The 19,395-nt window shown below is 55.9% G+C and overlaps 2 protein-coding genes across 2 annotated transcripts; both read left to right on the top strand.

Moving 5' to 3' along the window:
• Positions 1-8,263: 8,263 nt before the first annotated feature.
• Positions 8,264-11,980, top strand: LOC309599183 (pepsin B-like; the record flags this gene model as incomplete). Its single annotated transcript, XM_082330429.1, has 9 exons — positions 8,264-8,319; positions 8,647-8,800; positions 9,214-9,331; positions 9,978-10,096; positions 10,466-10,665; positions 10,819-10,941; positions 11,169-11,313; positions 11,568-11,666; positions 11,828-11,980. The coding sequence occupies 9 exons, from the start codon at positions 8,264-8,266 to the stop codon at positions 11,978-11,980; spliced, it is 1,167 nt and encodes a 388-aa protein (XP_082186555.1).
• Positions 11,981-15,483: 3,503 nt separating this feature from the next.
• LOC309599182 (pepsin B-like) lies at positions 15,484-19,025 on the top strand (the record flags this gene model as incomplete). The annotated part of the gene is made up of 9 exons (XM_082330428.1): positions 15,484-15,563; positions 15,703-15,853; positions 16,343-16,460; positions 16,724-16,842; positions 17,468-17,667; positions 17,830-17,952; positions 18,030-18,174; positions 18,503-18,601; positions 18,873-19,025. 9 exons carry the CDS (start codon positions 15,484-15,486, stop codon positions 19,023-19,025), a joined length of 1,188 nt encoding a protein of 395 aa, XP_082186554.1.
• Positions 19,026-19,395: the final 370 nt, after the last annotated feature.

Raw genomic sequence — 19,395 nt, 5'->3', positions numbered from 1 at the left:
TGTGAAAGAGGAGAGAACCCGATCGTCCAGCTGCAACCTGCTTCGGAGCTCCAGAAACTTCATTTCCAGATTTTTGAATTTCAGCCTTTTTGGTTTTGGTGCTGTAATGTCATATTGAAATGTGACCCTTTCGGGAGCAAGGACATCTGCCATGCAGTGCAGAAAAAGTGATAAAAGTGTGAGTAGTGCCATGCTTGTGTCGGCAGAACGTGGATTTCTTGGCTTGCTGTTGCACTCGAATTTCAAAGTGCATCACATGCTTAAAATCACTGTTTTTTCCTTTTTTTTGGAAGTCCTTGTGCTTGTCTTCCATTCTTTTCTCCACCCCAACCCTTGTGTGCTCTATAACTGAAAGGAAACTCAAGTAATATATTTTTGTATGTATACAAAATGACTTTATTTGAAGGAAAAAAAAAAAAAGGCAAGTAATGTAGCCCCCTAAATCTAGCTTTCATTTAGGGAAGTGAGAGAAGAAATTGTTTTTATATATATATATATATATACACACACACACATATAAAAGTTAACTGCGTTAAGCTTTAAATAAACTATTTAAATAAAGAGTTTCTAAGCTGTAAGTGTCGCCCTCTGGGACAGCACTAGTAACTCCCACGTGGCAGCACGGGCAGTGCTCTGGGAGCCTCCCTCTGAACCTGCCTTTCCACTGCCTGAGCTGAGAAATGCAAAATGCTTCTTCCCCTCTTCCCCTCAGCCAGGGGAGAAAGGATGAAATGTTTTACAGTCACGGAGGAAGAGGTGAGGGCCCTTTCCCACCCGCGCGGGCGGTTTGCAGGTTGGTTAAATGCACGGGGAGATGCTGTTGGGTGGCAGGAGAAAGCAGCCGAGGCCTGGGGCTGCTGCTTGGGGGCTGCCTGTGGCCGCCAGCCCGGCCGCGTCCCCCACGGGTGGGACGAGGCTGGGGCGAGGGTCTGCAGAGACCGCGAGCTCCGGGGATCGGGGAAAGCACGCCGCTGCTGGGGCTTCCTCGGAAAGGCTGGGCTCCCAGCCAGCCCCGGCTGCAATCCCGTTTAGGTGGCTCTGGATTAGCTTCGCTTTGGGAAAGCTGGCTTTGGCCTTTGAACTGCCGACTTCCACGTCCTCCAGACGAACTGGGTTGTCCGGCTCGTGCCTCCCTCACCTCTTTGGTGAACCTGATGCTCCCCTCCCTCCCCAGGCCGCTGGAAGCGGCAGTGACAAGGAGGCCGCTGCGCCGTAGCTGCGTGTGTGCGCACGCAGCAGATAGGTTATCGCCGTTCCCCAACGGCATCCCTCGTCCCGTTTATACCGGAGCATGCTGCACCCATTCAAAGAAGGAGGAGAGGAATTTCCTTGGCCTTAAAGATGAGAAAACGTAGAGCTGATGCCGGCTGCGTCTGCCGCGCTCAGTGCGCAGTGGTCGGCGGGTGCCTTCCTGCACGTCCTCTGCTTCACGTCCCGTTGTGTCCCCGCTGGCGGCCGCGGGCCGGGGAGCAGCTCTGCTGGCTCAGCAGGCTCCGCTCGGCTGGTATTGCGAGCTCCCCAGAAAGCTTCGGGAATGAAAAGCCGGTCGCAGCTCATTGTTTGCAGTGGGTTGTTTAATGTTTAAGCAATTAAATGGGAAACGCCGTGCAGGCAGCCAGGAAAACGGTTGTCCTTTATGGCTTTCAGGGTGCACATTGGGTTCACGTCCCAGTGATTTTCTCGCTTTTTTGCTTTTCTGGAAAACTCCGCAAGAGCAATGTCCGCATTAAGTAGCCAGGACCCTTTCAAAACCTCTTAATATTGAATTTTTCAGGTGGTGTGAAAGTGCGAGGAGAGACCGGAGTGGTGGTTGGCCGCCGAGGCGGTGGCTCTTGGGGCACGGGAGCAGCAATGTCACTATTTTGGATTTCTCCCTGTTGCAGCGCGAGCGGCGCTCGCCAGTGTTGCAGCTTCCTCTAGTGGCCACGACTGAAACGGTTTTGGAGGAGAAACCAGTATCGGGTCGAAGGGCGAGGAGGACATCGGGGTTGGCATCTTCTCATTCCTTCAGTTCTGTGCTTTGGGTGACGGGCAGGAGGGATCCCTCCGGATAACCCTGGCGTCTTTCCTTGTTACGGTTTTCTTTGGGCTGAAAGTTATCTTTGTGCGGTATGTTGTATCTTTACGGCACCTTGTAAAGACGGGTCTCGCAGATTTTGCTTTGAGCCTTACGTGCAAGTTCGCTGGACTTTCCCAGTGGATGCACACTAATACACATGCGCATGCTTACTTGGATGGGAAACTAAACTAGGGATACCCAGCGATTCCTGCTATCCCTTCAAGCCGGGAATATCCCCCCCAGCGATCACCTCCATGGAGCAGAATACCTCACCCTTTGTGGCTGCAGCCACAAATCTGGTTTTGAGCTAAGAAGGATTCACCCAGGGCTCTGTGCGTCCAACCGATGCCGCGCGGTTGACCAGGAGGAAAGGAATGAGCGCGTGTACATCCGAAACCCGCGCTGGAGTTGGTCCCCGAAGCGGAGTCGAAGCTGTGAGATCCCTTGCTCCCCCAAGCTTGCTTCTGCGAGGCAGATGGTTCGCCTCGATGTTTTGTCTGGGAGTTGGTAACTTGGACAAAGGAGCTGCGCTCAGTCAGCTGTTGCGTTTGCTGAGACTTTCTTTGGCTCTGAAGAAAAGGCAGCAAAGCGCAGCTATCCTGGGTAACGGCGAAGACCCGGCAGCACCAGCTTAGCTGTCGGTGCCGTACCTCGCCGCGGAGCAGGTCTGCGTGGCCCCGCGGGGGACGGTGTCGCGTCTCCGCCGGTCTCCTTCCTCTGCTCGTGAGACTGAAGTGCGAGGGATGACTTGGTAAGCAGCCATGTGCCAGGCAGAGAGATCTTGGCTGTCTTAACCTTTTTAAGTGGTTCTTGTTTGGGTTTTGAGTTAATCCATCAGACTTCTTCCCCTGATATTTCTTCCCTGGTGAATGCATAAATAGATCTTTTACCCTTCCCTTTCCTAAGAACCTCTTGGTAGGAATATAGCTTCTCCGGGCGCTCCGTTGTCTTTCAGCGTGGGAAGGTTTTTTGATGTGTTTTTTCTTCGCGACCCATTTCACGTGCCTGCTTTTCCCCCTCGGGAGGGAGGCTGGAGTATCCGTGAGCCGTACTTGCCTTACAGGGAGAGGACGGCAAAGGAGAGGCTGGATTGTGAGGATTGCAGGAGCAATATTTCTGCACAGAGACTCGAATGTGTTAGTTGTTACTGAAGTGTTGTTATTTTTATTACCTAAGCCGTGCTGTTCACTGGGGCAAAAACCAAAGCAGGGCTTGGTATTACAGCTGCCTGTTCTCTCAGCCGTTTTCTCCCAGTCTTTCCTCTGTCCCTCCACGTGAGGCTGCTCGGCCCTCCCGGCTGGCATCTTGACTGTGAAGTATCATTAAGGAATGATCGTTAATGAACGCATTGCCTAAATTCAGCTTCTGGGAGGGCTGCCATCTGTCCTTCTGGGAAGTTTGTCTTTCCCCCAAACTTGGCTCGTCTTGAAATGCCGTGCGCAGGCAGCAGAACAGGTTTAGATTCCTGTTACCGAACAGGACCAAAGGTGAATACGTTAGTGGAGATCCTGAGAGCTTTGAAGTTGGCAATTACAGGCCAGGGTATGGAAAAGGCTAATTGTAAGGAAGGGATCTAATTTGGTTTTCTTCCATAAGTGACTGTGATTTTACAGTTGAAAGGCCCAGATGCATCTGTGTTATCTCAAGCTCCTCTCCCATGCGATTCTCCTTGTTGTTACTGGTTCTGGTGTCTTTGATACTGAACACTTCTGACGTGGCAGAAAACCAAAGGTGCCTCGGGGGCTCTGGCCGCCGGGGATGCAGTTGCTCTGCCCAGAGGGGTGCATCTTGCTGTGTGATTGCTTCTTCAGGCCACGTCGCTGGATATCCATCCCGTCCCGCTTTAGACCTCTGCGGGGGTAACCTCGCAGGTGAAGGACGGCAGCAGTGCTGCGTGACCCGAGGAGTGCTCGTGTCTTACGTTAACGTGCACTGCGAATGTATACAGAATAAATGGAACATGATGATGAGCCGGTGGTCCTGTCTTTTGTGTCTGGTGCAAAGAGACAACTGTCACATTTCAAAGTGAGCTTTACTTTGTATTTAAAATTGAAAGCCAGGCCAGCAATCACCAGTTGTCCTCACGCAATTCAAGCCGGACTTCTTGCAACCTTTGTTTTCCAGGCCTCCCTCCCCTGAAGGAATAATGGCTGTGTCCTTACCTGTTCTACCTGGAGCAATGGTTGCCTTCCAGCTGGCTAGTCCCACTGCGATAGGCTTAAAAATAAATGAAGAAACGTGTATGCAGACACAGACGCCTTTCCCTCTCTGTTGGCTGGTGCCCCATGGGGACGCCTCTGCAGGACGATTCCGCGTGCTGCTTGTTTGAGCTGGAAGCTGAACTCACACAAATGTTTGGATGAGGTTCTCTGGCCCCTGTGATACAGGAGCTGAGGCTCCGAAGCCACCGACTCTCTCATGGTGACTCTTTGGGGCAAAGCCGTTGCCGACAGTTGGCCATGAGGGTGTAGACCAGATTTCCATTGAGCTGAGCATCAGGAGGAAATCATGAAGTTGCCCTGCAAACTGATGTGCTATGGATGCAGGTCGGACGCAGCAAGAATATTCGTCGTCTCTGGAGTACCCGTCCTTTAAGACGTGCTGTTTCCACCATGGGTAATTCAAGCTAATAGGCTGGAGTGGTGGAATTTGGGTCTGGTGGGAATGAGGCGCTTTTGCCAATGTTGGACGAGATGTGGCTTCGCTCCTCCCGGCTGTGCTGCGCTGCTCTAGGCACCGGGCCTTCCCACGGGTTCTCTGCCATCGCTCTGTGCAAGGAGTTGGTTTGTTTGTTTTTCCAAACGCTACAGCAAATGAGAGCTGATCGTGCGGTAGCGTGCACAGTTTAATTCCTTGGCTTATAAAATTCCCCCTGAAAACTCTTCCCCAGCAGGAATTGACTTAAGAACAGCCAACAGGGCCACCCGTGCCTTCATGTGCGCTGTCTTTCCAACCTAAACCCGTGTGTTTCTTTCCTTCAGGGTCGTTCCCTGACTTTCTAAAATGCTGGAGGTAAGAACTGGAAAGGAAACAGGGGAGATGATAACACAACTGATGATAAACCCATGCTGTTATTTCCATCTCATCCCAGGAAAACGCAATGAAACATTTTTCATTTCCCTTTCTAGGGAGGCTTTGATAGCCCTATCAAAAAGAAGTTGAATATAGCTTGAAAATAGCATGGCATTTGCCACCGGTATTTGACTTGGAGTTTTCAGGATAGTCCGTAGCATCGTAGGAAAATCCCATGATGGGCGCATTTCTGAACTTCAGGTGCGTGAGTGGGCGCTGGTGCAGGGAGGTGGGGACCCTTTTGGGGTGTATGAGGAGGGGATGCAGAGCTCCAGCATCAGCCTGGGCTCTGGGACGGAGCAGGGCGACCGAGGTCTCCTCGGAAACTGCCCGCCCGAGAAGATCACCACGAGGTGGCTGATCCTTGCCCTGGTTTGGGGATTTCACTGTTAGGCCTGCAGCCTAGCTGTTTGTTTCAGGAGCCGTTCTCGTGGTTGCGTAGGAAAGGAGGGCTGTTTATATCAACCTGGATGGAAGCTGTTCATCTGTGTACTATAATCTCTGTTTTGGAAATAAAACGCTGAAACCAGCTCGTGCAGCGCTGAGTAAAGGATACGTGTGCTTGTGCGCCGTGCATAAACACAGCTGCTTCGGGCACCCCCGTGCCCCACCAACAGCTTGCCTTGGTTGGAGAACCCAAGCAGAGAGCAACTGTGCTCCAGGCAAAGTGTATATAGCTATTTTAAATTAATGACATGGAGCGAGACTGTTTAAATTATCAAGGCATTAACTCGGATGGGATTCGGCACCTTCAGGAAGGGTTTTAGCTGACACGGTGCTTGCGACAGCGACGGGCTTTAATGACCGGGGCAGCTCCTGGCGGTCCCATATTCATGTTTATTAAGTTCTGTGCTACCGTTTGTTGAGGTAAAGAGCAAAAGCTTGTGTCTGGGGCAGAGGCGGAGGAACCGGGGTGGTAAATTATCCTGGAGCTGGGACCAGTCACTTCTCTGTGTTTTTGGCACGGGTAGAGCCGAGCCTCGAGCAGACCGGGAAATTCAGGGTGCTGGCAATGTTTTTGAAAAGGTTTCTGTCCCCTGACGGCTCTGGGAGTGGGGTCTGCGGGCAGGAGAGGTCTCTGGGTCGTGGGGGAGGCTGGATCCCACTTTAGAGCCCATTTCTAATCCTGCGAAAAGCTCCGTCGAGAGCTACCGGCTTTTGGGAGGTGGTGCCCACCTCTGCAGCGGCTGTGGGGTTAACAGGATTTGTTGGCTCACGTTGGAAGTGCTTAAGCCCTCTGGACGGCCAGGGCTGGCTTTGCCCTGCCGCGGTGTCCCCGGAGAGGTGGCGGAGCTGGCCGTGGGATGCGAAGGGGATCCGTACTCGTCTGGGAGAAGATGGGGTTCCCTGGGCTGGGCCGCGGCACCACCGCAGAAAAGAAACTGAAGGCGAAGGGGGAGAAATGCCCGGAGCCTGGCCCCGAGGAGAAGCCCTGCCTCGCAGCGGCACGGGAGCGTGCTGCCCGCCGAGCCCTGCTCCGCGCAGGGAGACGGGATCTCTGATGTGAGACACTGTAAGTCCTTGATTCCCATTAGAATAAATGCCGAGGCAAACAAGTGCTGTCTAACTTTGGGTCAAGAAGCGCCAAAAGTAGAATGCGTTTTTTGTGTGCTGTAGAGGGCACCTTATTCCTTTGTCTTTTGGCGAGGCTGAGTCCCTGTGGGGACCTGCAGATAACACTCGGTATATTGACGTTTTGATAACTGCTCTTTGCTTTCAGCCAGAATTTGCTTTTTATCCAATCTTAATAAGTTGATCTTTCTATCAATCCTGCTAGCAAACAAGATAATTGCTTTATTATAGTCTCAATATCCAGCAAAGGACACGCACTCCCCGGTGCTCCCGAGGGAACGAAATCTGCGCCGAGCGTTGACACAGGATAAGCGCGGCGATAGCGACGCCGGGCTATCGGCGGGCGATGGAGAGCGCGGTTTCCGCTGGAAGGGCCGGGCCGCTGGGAGCGGGGATGCAAGCGGGGCCAGAGGGGGTCTAGAAAATATTTAGGGTCTAACTGAAAACGTTTTGGTCCATTTGCTAGAAGATGTTTAGGTTATAACCGAAACCATCTTGATCCTTTTGCTAGAAAATATTTAGGTTATAACTGAAAACATTTTGGTCTGTTTGGGTGTTTGTTGGCAGTTTGGGAGGTCTGTGTTTGTGGTTCTCTATTTTTCAGAGAAAAAAAAGCAAACAAGAAATTTCCCGGCTTTCTGGGCTGGTGTGAGGAGCTGCGGCTTGGCCGGCCCCGAGGGCTTCCTCCGCGGGTGGGTTAGGGCTCCCCATGCAGGAGGCACAGCACCCGCCCCCGAACGCGGGATGGAAAGGGAATCAGTCGTTCCACAAAATTAAAAAAAAAAAGGAAAAATATGTGATTTCTGTCCAAGATTCTATCAGAGCAGAAGCAGGATTGAGGTGTACGACATATGGAAACCAGCCGTACCTGGAGGAGAGGATGGCGAAGGACTGGGAGGCTGATGAAGAGGTGGAGAAGGACGGAGCAGAAGGCAGAGCAGCGCTGGAAACCCCCTGCGAGGACGCAGGAGAAGAAACCTCGTGGGCTCAGGGAGCCCCTGGGACGGGGGAGCGGAGCAGCCGCCTCCAGCTCCTTGCCCATGCCCTGGCAAAGCTTCCAGGCCAGCAGCCATCCCTCCTCCGCGCCAGAAGGTCCCCGCGGGCGGGCGGCTGGGCGGAAGAATGGCAGACAAAAGTCCGATGCGTTTTCATCCTGCGCCAAGAGCTGCGAGCGCCTTTGTTTTGGGAAAAGGTTGGAAAAGGTTTTAACGAACGGAGATAACGCCCCACCACGGGGCGCTTGGGTCACTCGTCTCTGCTGCGATAGGAGCTGCCCTCTTATCGGATGGTAACCCTTTGATCTTGCTATCGAAGAGGCGTGTTGCTCTATTCTCACCTGTGCGCCTCGCTAAGGACACAAACTCCTCAAAATCCTTGTGGCCCAAAATACAAAGAAACCCTTGAAGCTGGGGGTGTGTGTGGTGGTAATGGAAAAAGGAGGTCAGCAGATAAGGGGGGGTCACTGCTTCCCAGTATAAAACCGGGGAGTTCGGGCAGCTCAGCCCATCTGCTGCTGTCTCCGAGAGGGTGCGTGCAGATCAGTGGACAACTCCTGCAACCATGAAGTGGCTCGTCCTCGCCCTGGTGTGTCTGCAGCTCTCGGAGGGCCTGGTGAGGTGGGTGTCCTGCAGCAGCCGCTGCGGCAGGAGGAGGGCAGATAAGAGACCGGCGGCGGCTGTGACTGCGCGGGCTGCGCCGCGTCCCCGGGGATGCTGCCCGCGTCGGACCGGGGTGGCTCCTGCCCCTCCACGGACCGTCGCGGTCCTGGCCCAGGCTGCATCCCTCCCGGCAGGGCAGCCCCTGGGATGTGCAAGGCAGCGAGCGGAGGGCTCCCGGCGTGGCAGGGCTCAAAGGAGTCCGGAGAATCGATCGTTTGAAAATGCCCAAATCTTCCTGATTTCCTGCTGTATTCTGTTTCTCTTTTTGTTTTTTTCTCTGTGCAGAATCAAACTGAAGAAAACCAAGTCTATACGGGAGAAAATGAGGGAGGCCGGAGTGCTGGAGGACTACCTGAAGAAAATTAAATATGACCCAGCTAAGAAATACCGCTTCAGCGAGGACTATGTTGTGAACGAGCCGATAACCAGCCACCTGGATGTGAGTACCCCGGGCTCCCCTCTCGCTGCCTGGCCGCGCACCACGCTGCCCTTCCCCTCTGCCGGAGCCATCCCTTGACCCCCGAGCCTCCAGGAGCGGGAGACTGGGTATTTTCCACTCTTTTTTAAGCTTCTGTTTTAGACTTTAGAAAAGCTTTCCCCCAGCAATGAAAAGCAATGTTTTCCTGTATGTAACAAAAGGCATAACAAAATAAATATTTAATATTACATCTTTGGGGAGAAAAAGCAGGGTGAGAGTTCGGTCTGGTCCTGCCTGCTTTGTTATTTGCAAGAGTGAGCCTGGCATTCCCCGGCACCCTGCCAGGTGCTGGGATGCCGGGGCGGGGCTGGGAGGCGAAAGCCTGGTCTGTCCCTGACCCTGCGGCCAACGGAGGTACCCCATCTCGCCTGCAGTCCTCCTACTTCGGGGAGATCAGCATCGGGACCCCCCCGCAAAACTTCTTGGTGCTCTTCGACACCGGCTCCTCCAACCTGTGGGTGCCCTCCACCTACTGCCAGACGTCGGCGTGCAGTGAGTACTGCGGCCGCGTTGCACGGGGCTCCCCCAGCAGCACAGCGTGGTCCGATCGCGCCGGGGAAATCGCGGTGCCAGACCAAAAATGATCCCGGCACGCTGCTCTGGGATAGCTGCTCCCCGGTACCAGCTGGTGCCTTCCTTGGGAAATACAGAGCCCTCTGCCCTTACGTGCCTGGCGAACGAGGATGGCCACGTCACTGCGGCTGCCGTGGGTGTCCCCAGAGCACAGAAATCTCAGTGGCTGTGCCTGACCTTTCGTGGCCAGGCGGAGGGAAGAGCAAAGCTCTGAATCGCGGAGCTCTTGTCCTGCTCCCCGCAGAGCTCACCCGACGTAACTCGCTGCCGGTGGGAGAGCGATGGGGATTTAACTGCTGCTGGCTTTGCTCAGGCTGGGTAGCTGGTGTGGCTGTGACCACAACAGCTGCTCCCGTGAGAGGGATGCGGGCAAGACTGGGATGCAAACCCTGCCTTCGAGATAACCGCGAGGAAGAGGAACAGCCCCTTCCTCTCTTCGCGACTCGCTCTCTGCCAGGGGAGCCGCTTTCCCAGGCGTTACCCCAGCAGAGCGACCGGTGGTGAAATCCCACCGGGGCCAGGCGAGCGCGTGCCCAGGAGCGTTGCCCTCTTCTCTCTCACGCAGTGAATCACGCGAAGTTCAATCCCAGCGACTCCTCCAGCTTTGTCTACAACGGCCAGTCCTACACCATCTCCTACGGCAGCGGGGCCCTCACGGTGGTGCTGGGCTACGACACGGTGACGGTAAGTGCCCCCTGCGCCCTCCTTGGCTGCCTGGGCGCTGTGTCCCCAGCACCAGCTGGGGGCCCTGATGGAAGGAGCCTGGGGGACAGCCTAAGGGCAGATCTCACATCTCGTGTAGCCAGGACTTGGGCAAACCAGGGCCTGAGACGGGCAGGACCAATATAAAGTGGTTATTGCCGCTGTCAGTTACCCAGCTGGGTTTTTACTTTGTTTTAACCCAATTCCTGCTAATTTTCCCAGCTGCCTGGTGACGTTTTCACCAGCTGTGACCTTGCAGTGTGCTCTTTGGGCTTTCGGAGTCATCCCATCCGATGGCCGCTCGGGTTTGCCTAAGCGCGCAGGCTGACCTGGCGTCCCCTTCCCCTCCAGATCCAGAGCATCGTGGTCACAAACCAGGAGTTCGGGCTCAGCAGCAACGAGCCAGCCCAGCCTTTCTACTATGCTGATTTTGATGGGATCCTGGGAATGGCCTACCCCTCGCTGGCGGTGGGAGGGACGCCCACCGTGCTGCAGGGCATGCTGCAGCAGAACCAGCTCACCCAGCCCGTCTTCAGCTTCTACTTCTCTCGGTAAAAATCTGCCAGGGCCCTCTGCACATCCAGTGTGCACTGGTGTCCCTCTACCTGTCCCCATGCAGATTCCTTGTGAATTTGTCCCTCGCTAGCTCATGCATTTCGCACCGATTTACCAATTTCTGCTGCTGTAACTCTGTGTTTTTGCAGTCAGCCCACCTACAACTATGGGGGAGAGCTCATTCTCGGCGGAGTTGACAATCAGTTCTTCTATGGAGACATTGCATGGGCACCGGTGACCCAGGAGCTTTACTGGCAGGTCACGCTTAATGAGTGAGTTGCGTTTGTGCCTGATGGGCATGATCCTCCCGGGCAGCTCACGGCATGAGGGCATTTCGGCTGTTCTCCAGATGAAGCTGCAGCTATTGCAGCAGGCGTGGGCTCCAGGCAGGGGCTAGGCACTGCATTTCAGAGCATCCCAGCCTTATAGATCCAGCTGAGATAGGTTTAGTTGCCAGTGGGTGCTTAAAGTGACGTCCTTCTCCCCATTCTCCTCTCAGGTTTGCTATCGGGCAGTCGGCGACGGGCTGGTGCAGCCAGGGCTGCCAGGCCATCGTGGACACAGGGACGTTCCAGGTGACGGTGCCCCAGCAGTACCTGAGCAGCTTCCTTCAGGCCCTGGGTGCCCAGGAGACCAGCTACGGTGTAAGTGCAGGGGACGCTCTGGAGGTGCAGGTGGAGCTGCGGGGAGGCTTGCAAGTCAGCCAGAAGCCATGGGCTTGACCAGATCCTGCAAAACTCACGTGGCATCTAGAAAACATGGTGCTGCAGGCATGTCAGGGCAGTGACGTGGCACTGCCAGGGGCTAAAGTGTGTGTTACCCCCACTTAGCAGGGTATCTCTCCTCTCACAGTCGGTGCTGTTCCAGCCATAACCTCCTCTTCACCCTCTCTCCGCAGTATGCAGTTGACTGCAATCAGGTCCAGAACATGCCCCCCATCACCTTTGTCATCAACGGAGCCCAGCTCCCACTCTACCCCTCTGCCTACGTCTCGAACGTACGTATTAGCTGAGCAGCTTCATCCCGCTGAGTCCTTGAGGGCCAGGAAAGGACCTGGTGCTTCTTGACAAGCAGCGACGCTCTCCCTCCCTGCAGCCCAGCTGGCAGGGTCCTGGTGCTTGTTTGAGGCTCTGACTCCCGTTATTCCCCCCCTTACAGAACAACGGCTACTGCACCCTTGGGATTGAGGTCACCTACCTGCCTTCCCAGAACGGGCAGCCGCTCTGGATCTTGGGTGACGTCTTCCTCAAGGAGTATTACACCGTCTTTGACATGGCCAACAACCGTATTGGCTTTGCCCCATCGGCGTAGGGGAGTGGAGCAGCAAAATCCAGCCCATCTCCTGGCCAAACACGCCTTAGCCGGCATTGCTGGAGCACCATGGGTTTCCTATGGACCTTTATGTTCCTTTACTGCCTGCATGGCTCCCTGTCCCTCCGAGACTTCTGTGGAGGTGTGTTCTCACAGTCTCCTGTTGCAAATAAAACCCAAGATCGCAAATCATCTCTGACCTTCTGAGTTTGTTGAGTGACTGAGCACAGACTGATGGGTTGTGTGTCTCAGCCGCTCTTTCTCCAGCAAGATAAGCGCCGTGATAAACTCCTAGGCAGATTTCCGCAGAGTCAGCATGGGGAAAGCAGTGGGGAAGCTGTCCCTGGGCTGCTTCAAATCTAAAGTCAACGTATTTATGTTTCTTGCAAAGGGGTATGGCATGCTGTCGACTCCTAACGGCTGTGGGACTGAGTCTCAGCCTTTTGTAGTGAATTATTGGGCTGGGGGTGGCTCTGATGAATGCAGCAGCCTCCGAGCTGCAGCTCAGCTCACAGCCCAAGGGGTGCAGGGACGGCAGCGACCAGTCCTTCCCCACGCTGGTGCCCGGGGTAGCTCCTGCAGACGGTGCAGCCCGGCTTCCGAGCCCTTGCTGTGAAGGTGTCCCCCAGCCCAGCCCCGTCCCCTCTGCAAGGCTCGTGCGACTCAGCGGGGGGCTGCAGACTTTGGGCGTTGGAAAGCAGGCAGCTGCCGTCCCCCAGATCCCAGCTACTGCCTTTGGGCCTGCCTGCACCCCGCTTGTCCTCCTTCCCTCAGGGAGGGACAAGCCCAGAACAAGGGTCCTGACCCTGAGTCCTGCAAGGGCTTTGCTTTGCAGGCGAGAAGCACCACGCACCAGGCTGCGGTGCAGGGGACTGGGACAGCAAAAGGTCACTGGGCTTGGTCTTAAACACCAACCAGAGCCCCAGGGACAGGAGTTCCCCAAGGGGTTCCCCAAAAAACCAGTTCTGCTCTGTGCCATCAGGTGCTGGGCGTGTCTGGGAACGCCGTGCGAGTCCCTAACGGAGCGGGACGGCTTCATCATCCTCCAGCCGCCGCTTGCTGCCGGGCTGCATGAAGTCGCTTCAGGGGGACGCTCACCAGCACCTACTCAGGCAAATACAGAGTTAGCCGGCAGCGGTGGACATTGCTTCGCTTGCAGTTTGTGGTGACCTCGGAGCGGCTGCGGGACACGCTGTCCTGTCTCTCGCTGCTGCTGGTACTTGCAGGGCTGAACCGATGGCTCCGTCCAGCCCAGGACAAAGCTGTGGCGCGGGGCGGTCCCCACCTCCGTCCCTCTTGCTGGGCGTCGGGAAACCTCGTCAGAGGTGCACGCGGGAAGCCACTAATCTTCCTTGCAGCTGGATAAGGTTTAACAAAGTCCTGTGGTTAAGTCAGAGTGGGAATATGAGGCCAGATGAGGTTAGCCATGACATCCAAATGACTCCTAAATCCTGAAGCGGGGCTATTCAGTCAGGTAAAACCACAGCTGGAGTATGGGGAATCACGGTCTGTGGCCAAAAGGGACAGGGAGCACCTTGGCTGGGGGAGGCTCGTGTAACACCGCTCTTTCCCGGGATCCAAACTTGTTTCTTAGAAGCTCTTTATCATGGGAGCTCATTATCAGATATATTGATAGCTCTGTCATTCCACCAGAGAAAGGACACAAACTCCTCTGTGCTTTGTGTCAAAATATTGGCATGGGTTGAGCGCAGCGAGACAGAGATTACGTAGGTGCGTGTAGCAGGGAAGGGCATTTCTCCTCCCCTATAAAATGGGGAGGTTTCTGAGAGCTGAAGCTGCTCTGGCAGCAGCGGTGGCAGGAAGGGACGGGCAATGGCTGACCGCGTCCCTGCTGGTCTTTGCTCTTCCCTTTGCTCCCTGCAGAATCCATCGGAGCAAAGAGAGATCCATCAGGATGCGATGGAGGAGGAAGAGGGGGTGCCGGGGGTTTTCTGAGCCACCACAGGCTCGAAGCACCGGTCCAACGCCGACAGCTCGGATGGGAGCAGCAAGGCTCTGCTGGGCTCCATCCCCACTGTCAGCGGGGACTGGGGAGCTGGAAGTGCCCCACAGCAAAGGGCAGCGGGGCTGCTCCTGCCCGACCCGGGGAGAGCCGCGCTGACCCCCCTTCTGCCCGCTCCTGGGGTGCTTCTGCGGGTGACCCCCGTGGGACAAATTCAGATCCGGACGAAGATTTTGGTCCCGGGGAAATGGAAGCAGAACCACGGCGTGTGGCGGGTGCTCGAAGCAATACGCCTTAAAGCGCGTGGTTACGGTGGGGTGGCCCAGCGCCGCGTCCCCCAGGCTGAGGGGCCCGAGCAGCCTCGGGCTTTCGGTCCGGCTTTGCACAGAAGAACAGCCCCATGTCTGTCTCCTCAGGTTTTCCACGGGAGATGAGGCCGCTGGCCAGCACAGATGAGGCTGCCAGGCTGATGGGGACGTGGGGACAATCGCCTTTCCCCGGCAGCACATGGCAGAAGTTCTGCAGGCGGTGAGTGCCCAGGCTTTGGACTACAAGGCTGAGCAGCACCCTCAGGGTACCAGATGCCAGGATGGGTCCTCAGTGACCGGGCAGGGACTGGCAGGGCTGCCTGGCTGGTAGCACCCTCCCAGGGGGAGGAAAGGGTCTCCCAGGACTAAAAATCCCCTGCAAACGAATGCCTAACACACACTGCCCTGCACCTCTCCAGCCTGGGCACGGCCAGCAGGACTCAAAGCCTGCGGGGGACAGCACCTCTAACGCACCAGACGTGCGACCCGAGCGTCCTCGGCGTAACGCTGACCCGGAGAGCAAACAGCAGCAGATCAAAGCGTCTTTTGGAGATGGCTGAGCGGTTGTAACTGGGCAGGGAAAGGCCCGTTAGGTCTTTCAGGGCTGCTATACCGAGCAGTTTCTAGCCCCTATCTCAGCCTCTTCGGGGGCACTAGCAGAGCTGGAGGGCAGAAGGGGCAGGATGACAAAAGGACAAATGTCTGGAAAGAGAGAGATTTTGGGGGTACGTGCTGGTTCCCGGGAGGCTTGGAGATGGGCTGAAAAACCACCCCGGCTGTTCCTGCTGGATGTGTTGAGGGAATTGGACGTAACCCAGTGTGTAGACTTGGATGGAAGAAATACTGCCGGCCTGGGGCACTTCCTTGGCTGCCTGGATGGGTGAAAAGAGGAACACCAGGATCATAAGTTTCCATTTGCTGTAAAGGGTGTGTTTTGCCTTTGTTCTCTGGAAAGATCAAGCCGGTACTAAAGGCAAGAGAAAATACCTTAACTTCTTGATAACAACAGAATTTTGCTTTTTATCAGATGTTACATATTTGGTCTCGGTATCAGAGGTACTGGCCAATGCGTTAGCGCCCGAAGATCAGGTAAGGAGGCAAAATCAGGGCGGCTGCAGCAATAAACACACCGCAAGCGTTGGCGTTAGGTGGGTGCAGCGATAGAGGCAGGGGCTGGGCACCGCTCCCGGCTATATACACCCTGCCCCGGCCGAGGTGGTGCAGGAGCCGCCATGGAGCCACCACGACCGGCTGCCATGCGGTGGCTGGTGCTGGCCCTGCTCTGCCTCGGGCTCGGGGAGGGGATGGTGAGGTGAGCCCCGGGGCTGGGATGGGTGCGAGGGTGTCGGGTCCGGCCGCGGAGCGGGGCTCGCCCTCGGCACATGGGGGTGCACACGTGGATGGGGCCACCCGCCCACGCAGCGTCTCGCTGCCGCCTCCGTCCCGCGCAGGATCCCCCTGAGGAAAGGCAGGTCCGTGCTGGAGGTGATGAGAGAGAAGGGGGTGCCGGAGGGGTTCCTGAAGCAACTCAGAGGGGACCCCGGTAGGAAATACCAGCTCAGTTACGCGGTGGCTTACGAACCACTAACGAACTACCTGGATGTAAGTACTAAAGCTTTGCCTTCTGAGCCACCCAGCTCCGCTTTTTGGGGCTGCCCCCCTCCTCTGGCTGGAAGCTCCGCAGCGGGTGGCTCGGCTCCCTCCCTGCTCACAAGTCCAGGGGCTGGGCTGGGCACGGGCAGGAGTTCTGCTGTCTTTGTAGCCCGGCTCCCAGGGCTGGGTGATGTTGGGAGACGAAGGCAGGAGGCAGCACGTCTCATCCTGAATTGATTTCCCTTCTCAGAAAAAGCAGATTTTGATGGTTATAGGGCAGATTACTACTCCTGGCCTTGATGCTGACTTCGTTATATCGTAGGCAAATCATTCCCCCTTTCTGTGCTTTAGCTGCCCTGGCTGCACGCAGGGACTACGAGCCCTTCCTACAGCGCCTGAATGGTTTGGGTTTCACAGCTAGCAGAGGGCAGAGAACTGGAAAGTCTCATTCCAAAAAACCAGGCAGAAACAGAAATCTGCCCGCGCTCTTGTTCGCAGTCCTTCTACTTCGGGGAGATCAGCATCGGGACCCCCCCGCAAAATTTCCTGGTGCTCTTCGACACCGGCTCTGCCAACCTGTGGGTGCCCTCCACCTACTGCCGGACTCCAGCCTGCGGTGAGCATCCCTCGGGAGACCCAGCGGTGCTGGGGATCCCCCCCATCGGCGCTCCCGGCCATCCCTTGCGCACTGGTGCTACGAGAGGGAAATCAGTGAGAGCCGATGGGGTTTGCTCTCTGCTCGGTGACGCCGGCGGGGCTGGTTTTGGACGGCCCCTTCCCTGTGAAGCCGCTGGCTGGGGATTTCTGCCCGTGTGGGGACAGGGATGCTGAACCGAGGGCAGGATGTGACCCGGCGGCTGTGGCCTTCTCTCCGTGCAGCAAATCACGCCAGGTTCAACCCCAGCCTGTCGTCCACCTTCTCGGGCATCGGAGTGAACTACACCCTGAGCTACGGGTTCGGTGACCTGCTGGTGGTGTTAGGGTACGACACCGTGACAGTAAGTGACCTCTGATGCCACACGCTTCCGATGCGTTGCTGCAATCAGGGCAAGAAGCGACTGCAGTTGTGAGCTGGTCAATTTGGTTAAAAATGTAGGGGGTAGCTTAAAGTGACCCCTTATTTTGGGTATTAGTGCCCGAATCTCCCGTGTAGAGTTTATGGCGTGTCAGCATAAATTTACTCGGAGACTGGGATCTGCAAACAAACTCAGTCTGAGTCCTCTGGGCTCTTCATCACTGCTTTGGGCTAAGGGATACCTTTGGCCATAAGTATTTGCTTTTTACGCTGATGGCTGAGCTTTGTCATTACAGGACATAAGAAATGTTCTGTTGTGAGACTTGCACACAGTGAAAGTGTGATTTTAAACTAATTTAACTGAAGCAAACTGTTTTTGTGGGTATTTTTATGAAATAATAAGGGTGATGGAACAAAGACTATAAGCCAGGCTGCTCCGACTCCATCTCCCATCTGTGACGGGGAAGAGCTCAGCACCTCTCAGTGCAGATTTACCTTCCTGACCCTCCTGGCCACCCCTGCCTCTCCCCAGAAGCTCCCTGGGAGGTTGCTGTCACGGGGGATGTCCGAGCCACCGACATCTCCCAGCATCTTTCCTCTCCCTCCAGATCCAGAACATCGTCATCAGGAGCCAGGAGTTCGGCCTGAGCCTGGCGGAGCCCAGCAGACCCTTTTACTACCTGGACTTCGATGGGATTTTGGGCATGGCTTACCCGGGCGTTGGCATCGGTGGTTACAACACGCTGGTGCAGAACATGCTGGAGCAGAGCCTGCTCACCGACCCCGTCTTCAGCTTCTATTACTCACGGTGGGACCTCTGACAGCGGGTCTCTCTCTTGCATCAACACAGCCTGGATCCGTCTTTTTCTTCATTCACTCCATCCACACGTTCTCCCCGAGCACCCGTATGCTACACCGCTTTCTGCTGAGCAGCCTGCCTGATTTGGGATTTAATTTTCTGTCTTTCCAGCAACCCGACATATAGTTACGGCGGGGAAGTCATCCTCGGAGGGGCTGACCCCCAGCTGTACTCCGGGGAGGTTTTATGGGCTCCCGTGGTCCAGGAATTGTACTGGAAGATCGGTATTGAGGAGTAAGTGCTGCACCGCGGCTCGGAGTGGGTCTGGGGGGGGGAGCCTTTTCTGCTGCCTTTTCTGCTGCTCTCCCCAGGTTCTCCATCGGGCTGTCACCCACCGGCTGGTGCAGCCAAGGCTGTCACGGCATCATGGACACCGGGACGTTCCTGCTGACCATCCCAGGACAATTCATGTCAGCCTTCCTGCAGGCGCTGGGTGCGGAGGAGAATGACTATGGGGTAGGTGGGAAGGATGCCCCGCACACACGGGGGGCCGATGCCGTGGGATGAGGATGCATCTGGGCGGTAACGCGGAGCCATGGAGGGCTCCTGGCGTCTCTGGAGCAACACATCTCATCTGAAACAACGCTGCCGTGGTCTGTCTCCCCTTGCAGTGGCGTAAAACAAAAACAATTCTTCCAAACGTGATAAACCCGGGTCAGCACAGCCCTGCCACAGTCAGAGCTGTGCTGGCCCTTAGGGAGCGCGGCCGGGGTTACGGCCGGAGGAGGGACGGTGCCCAGCCCCGGGGTCCTGACCCCTCTGCCCCTCTTTGCTTCTTTTGCAGTTCCTCGTCGACTGCAGCAGCGTCCCGAGCATGCCCACCCTCTACTTTGCCGTCAGTGGAACCCAGTTACCGCTGCCTCCCTCCATCTATGTCTTAAACGTAGGTGTGATTTTATCATGCCCAACATGCGTTTCCCACCATAGGGCGGTTTTGCCCAGGAGAAAGTCAGAGTTTCTTTTCAAACACAGAGGCTTCCAGCAGCCTGAGTGCCATATTTCCAGCAGCCGATTTCACGGTGCTTTCGCACGCCCGTACGTGACTGTAGGGAGGGTCTAATCCTGCTCCCAGCCAAAGCAGCCGTGAAGGAATGGGCAGGACAACCCCCCGTGCTCCTCACTGGCACTGAAATCTGCTCCTTTTCCCCCGACAGAACAATGGCATCTGCACCGTTGGGGTCGAGAGCACGTACGTGCCCTCCGACAGCGGCCAGCCGCTCTGGATCCTGGGCAACCTCTTCCTCCGGCAGTATTACTCCATCTTCGACATGGCCAACAACAGAGTTGGCTTTGCCCTGTCAGCCTAGGGATGCTGAGCACCGCCCGCGGGATAATTTGTTCCTGCAACACCTTATCCTCTCCTGGACCCGTGCACGGTGATGAGTACTCTCCAAATCCCCTGTAGTGAATAAAGGGCTGCAAATCTAACAACTGCCTCGTGTCTCATCCGGCTGCGGCTGAGCAGGACCTGGCACAGCTCTTCTTAATAAAACAACAAAGTCTGAGTTCATGCTCGAGGTTTCCAGTCGTTGCCTGGGCTGAGAGTTTCAGGTGTGCACGGAGCCTTTGAATTTGCAGCGATGACAAATTTGGGGTCGCCTTTTTGATTGGGACCCGGATCCCTGCTGCGGCTGGCTGGGAAACTGGGATGACTGGGAGAAATTCAGGCTGCACCAT

The sequence above is a fragment of the Platalea leucorodia genome, assembly GCF_965183815.1.
Source record: "Platalea leucorodia genome assembly, chromosome: 19".
NCBI classification, from domain to species: Eukaryota; Metazoa; Chordata; class Aves; order Pelecaniformes; family Threskiornithidae; genus Platalea; species Platalea leucorodia.
The sequence above is the reverse complement of the archived record's forward strand: the minus strand, read 5'-3'. Positions and strand labels throughout refer to the sequence as shown.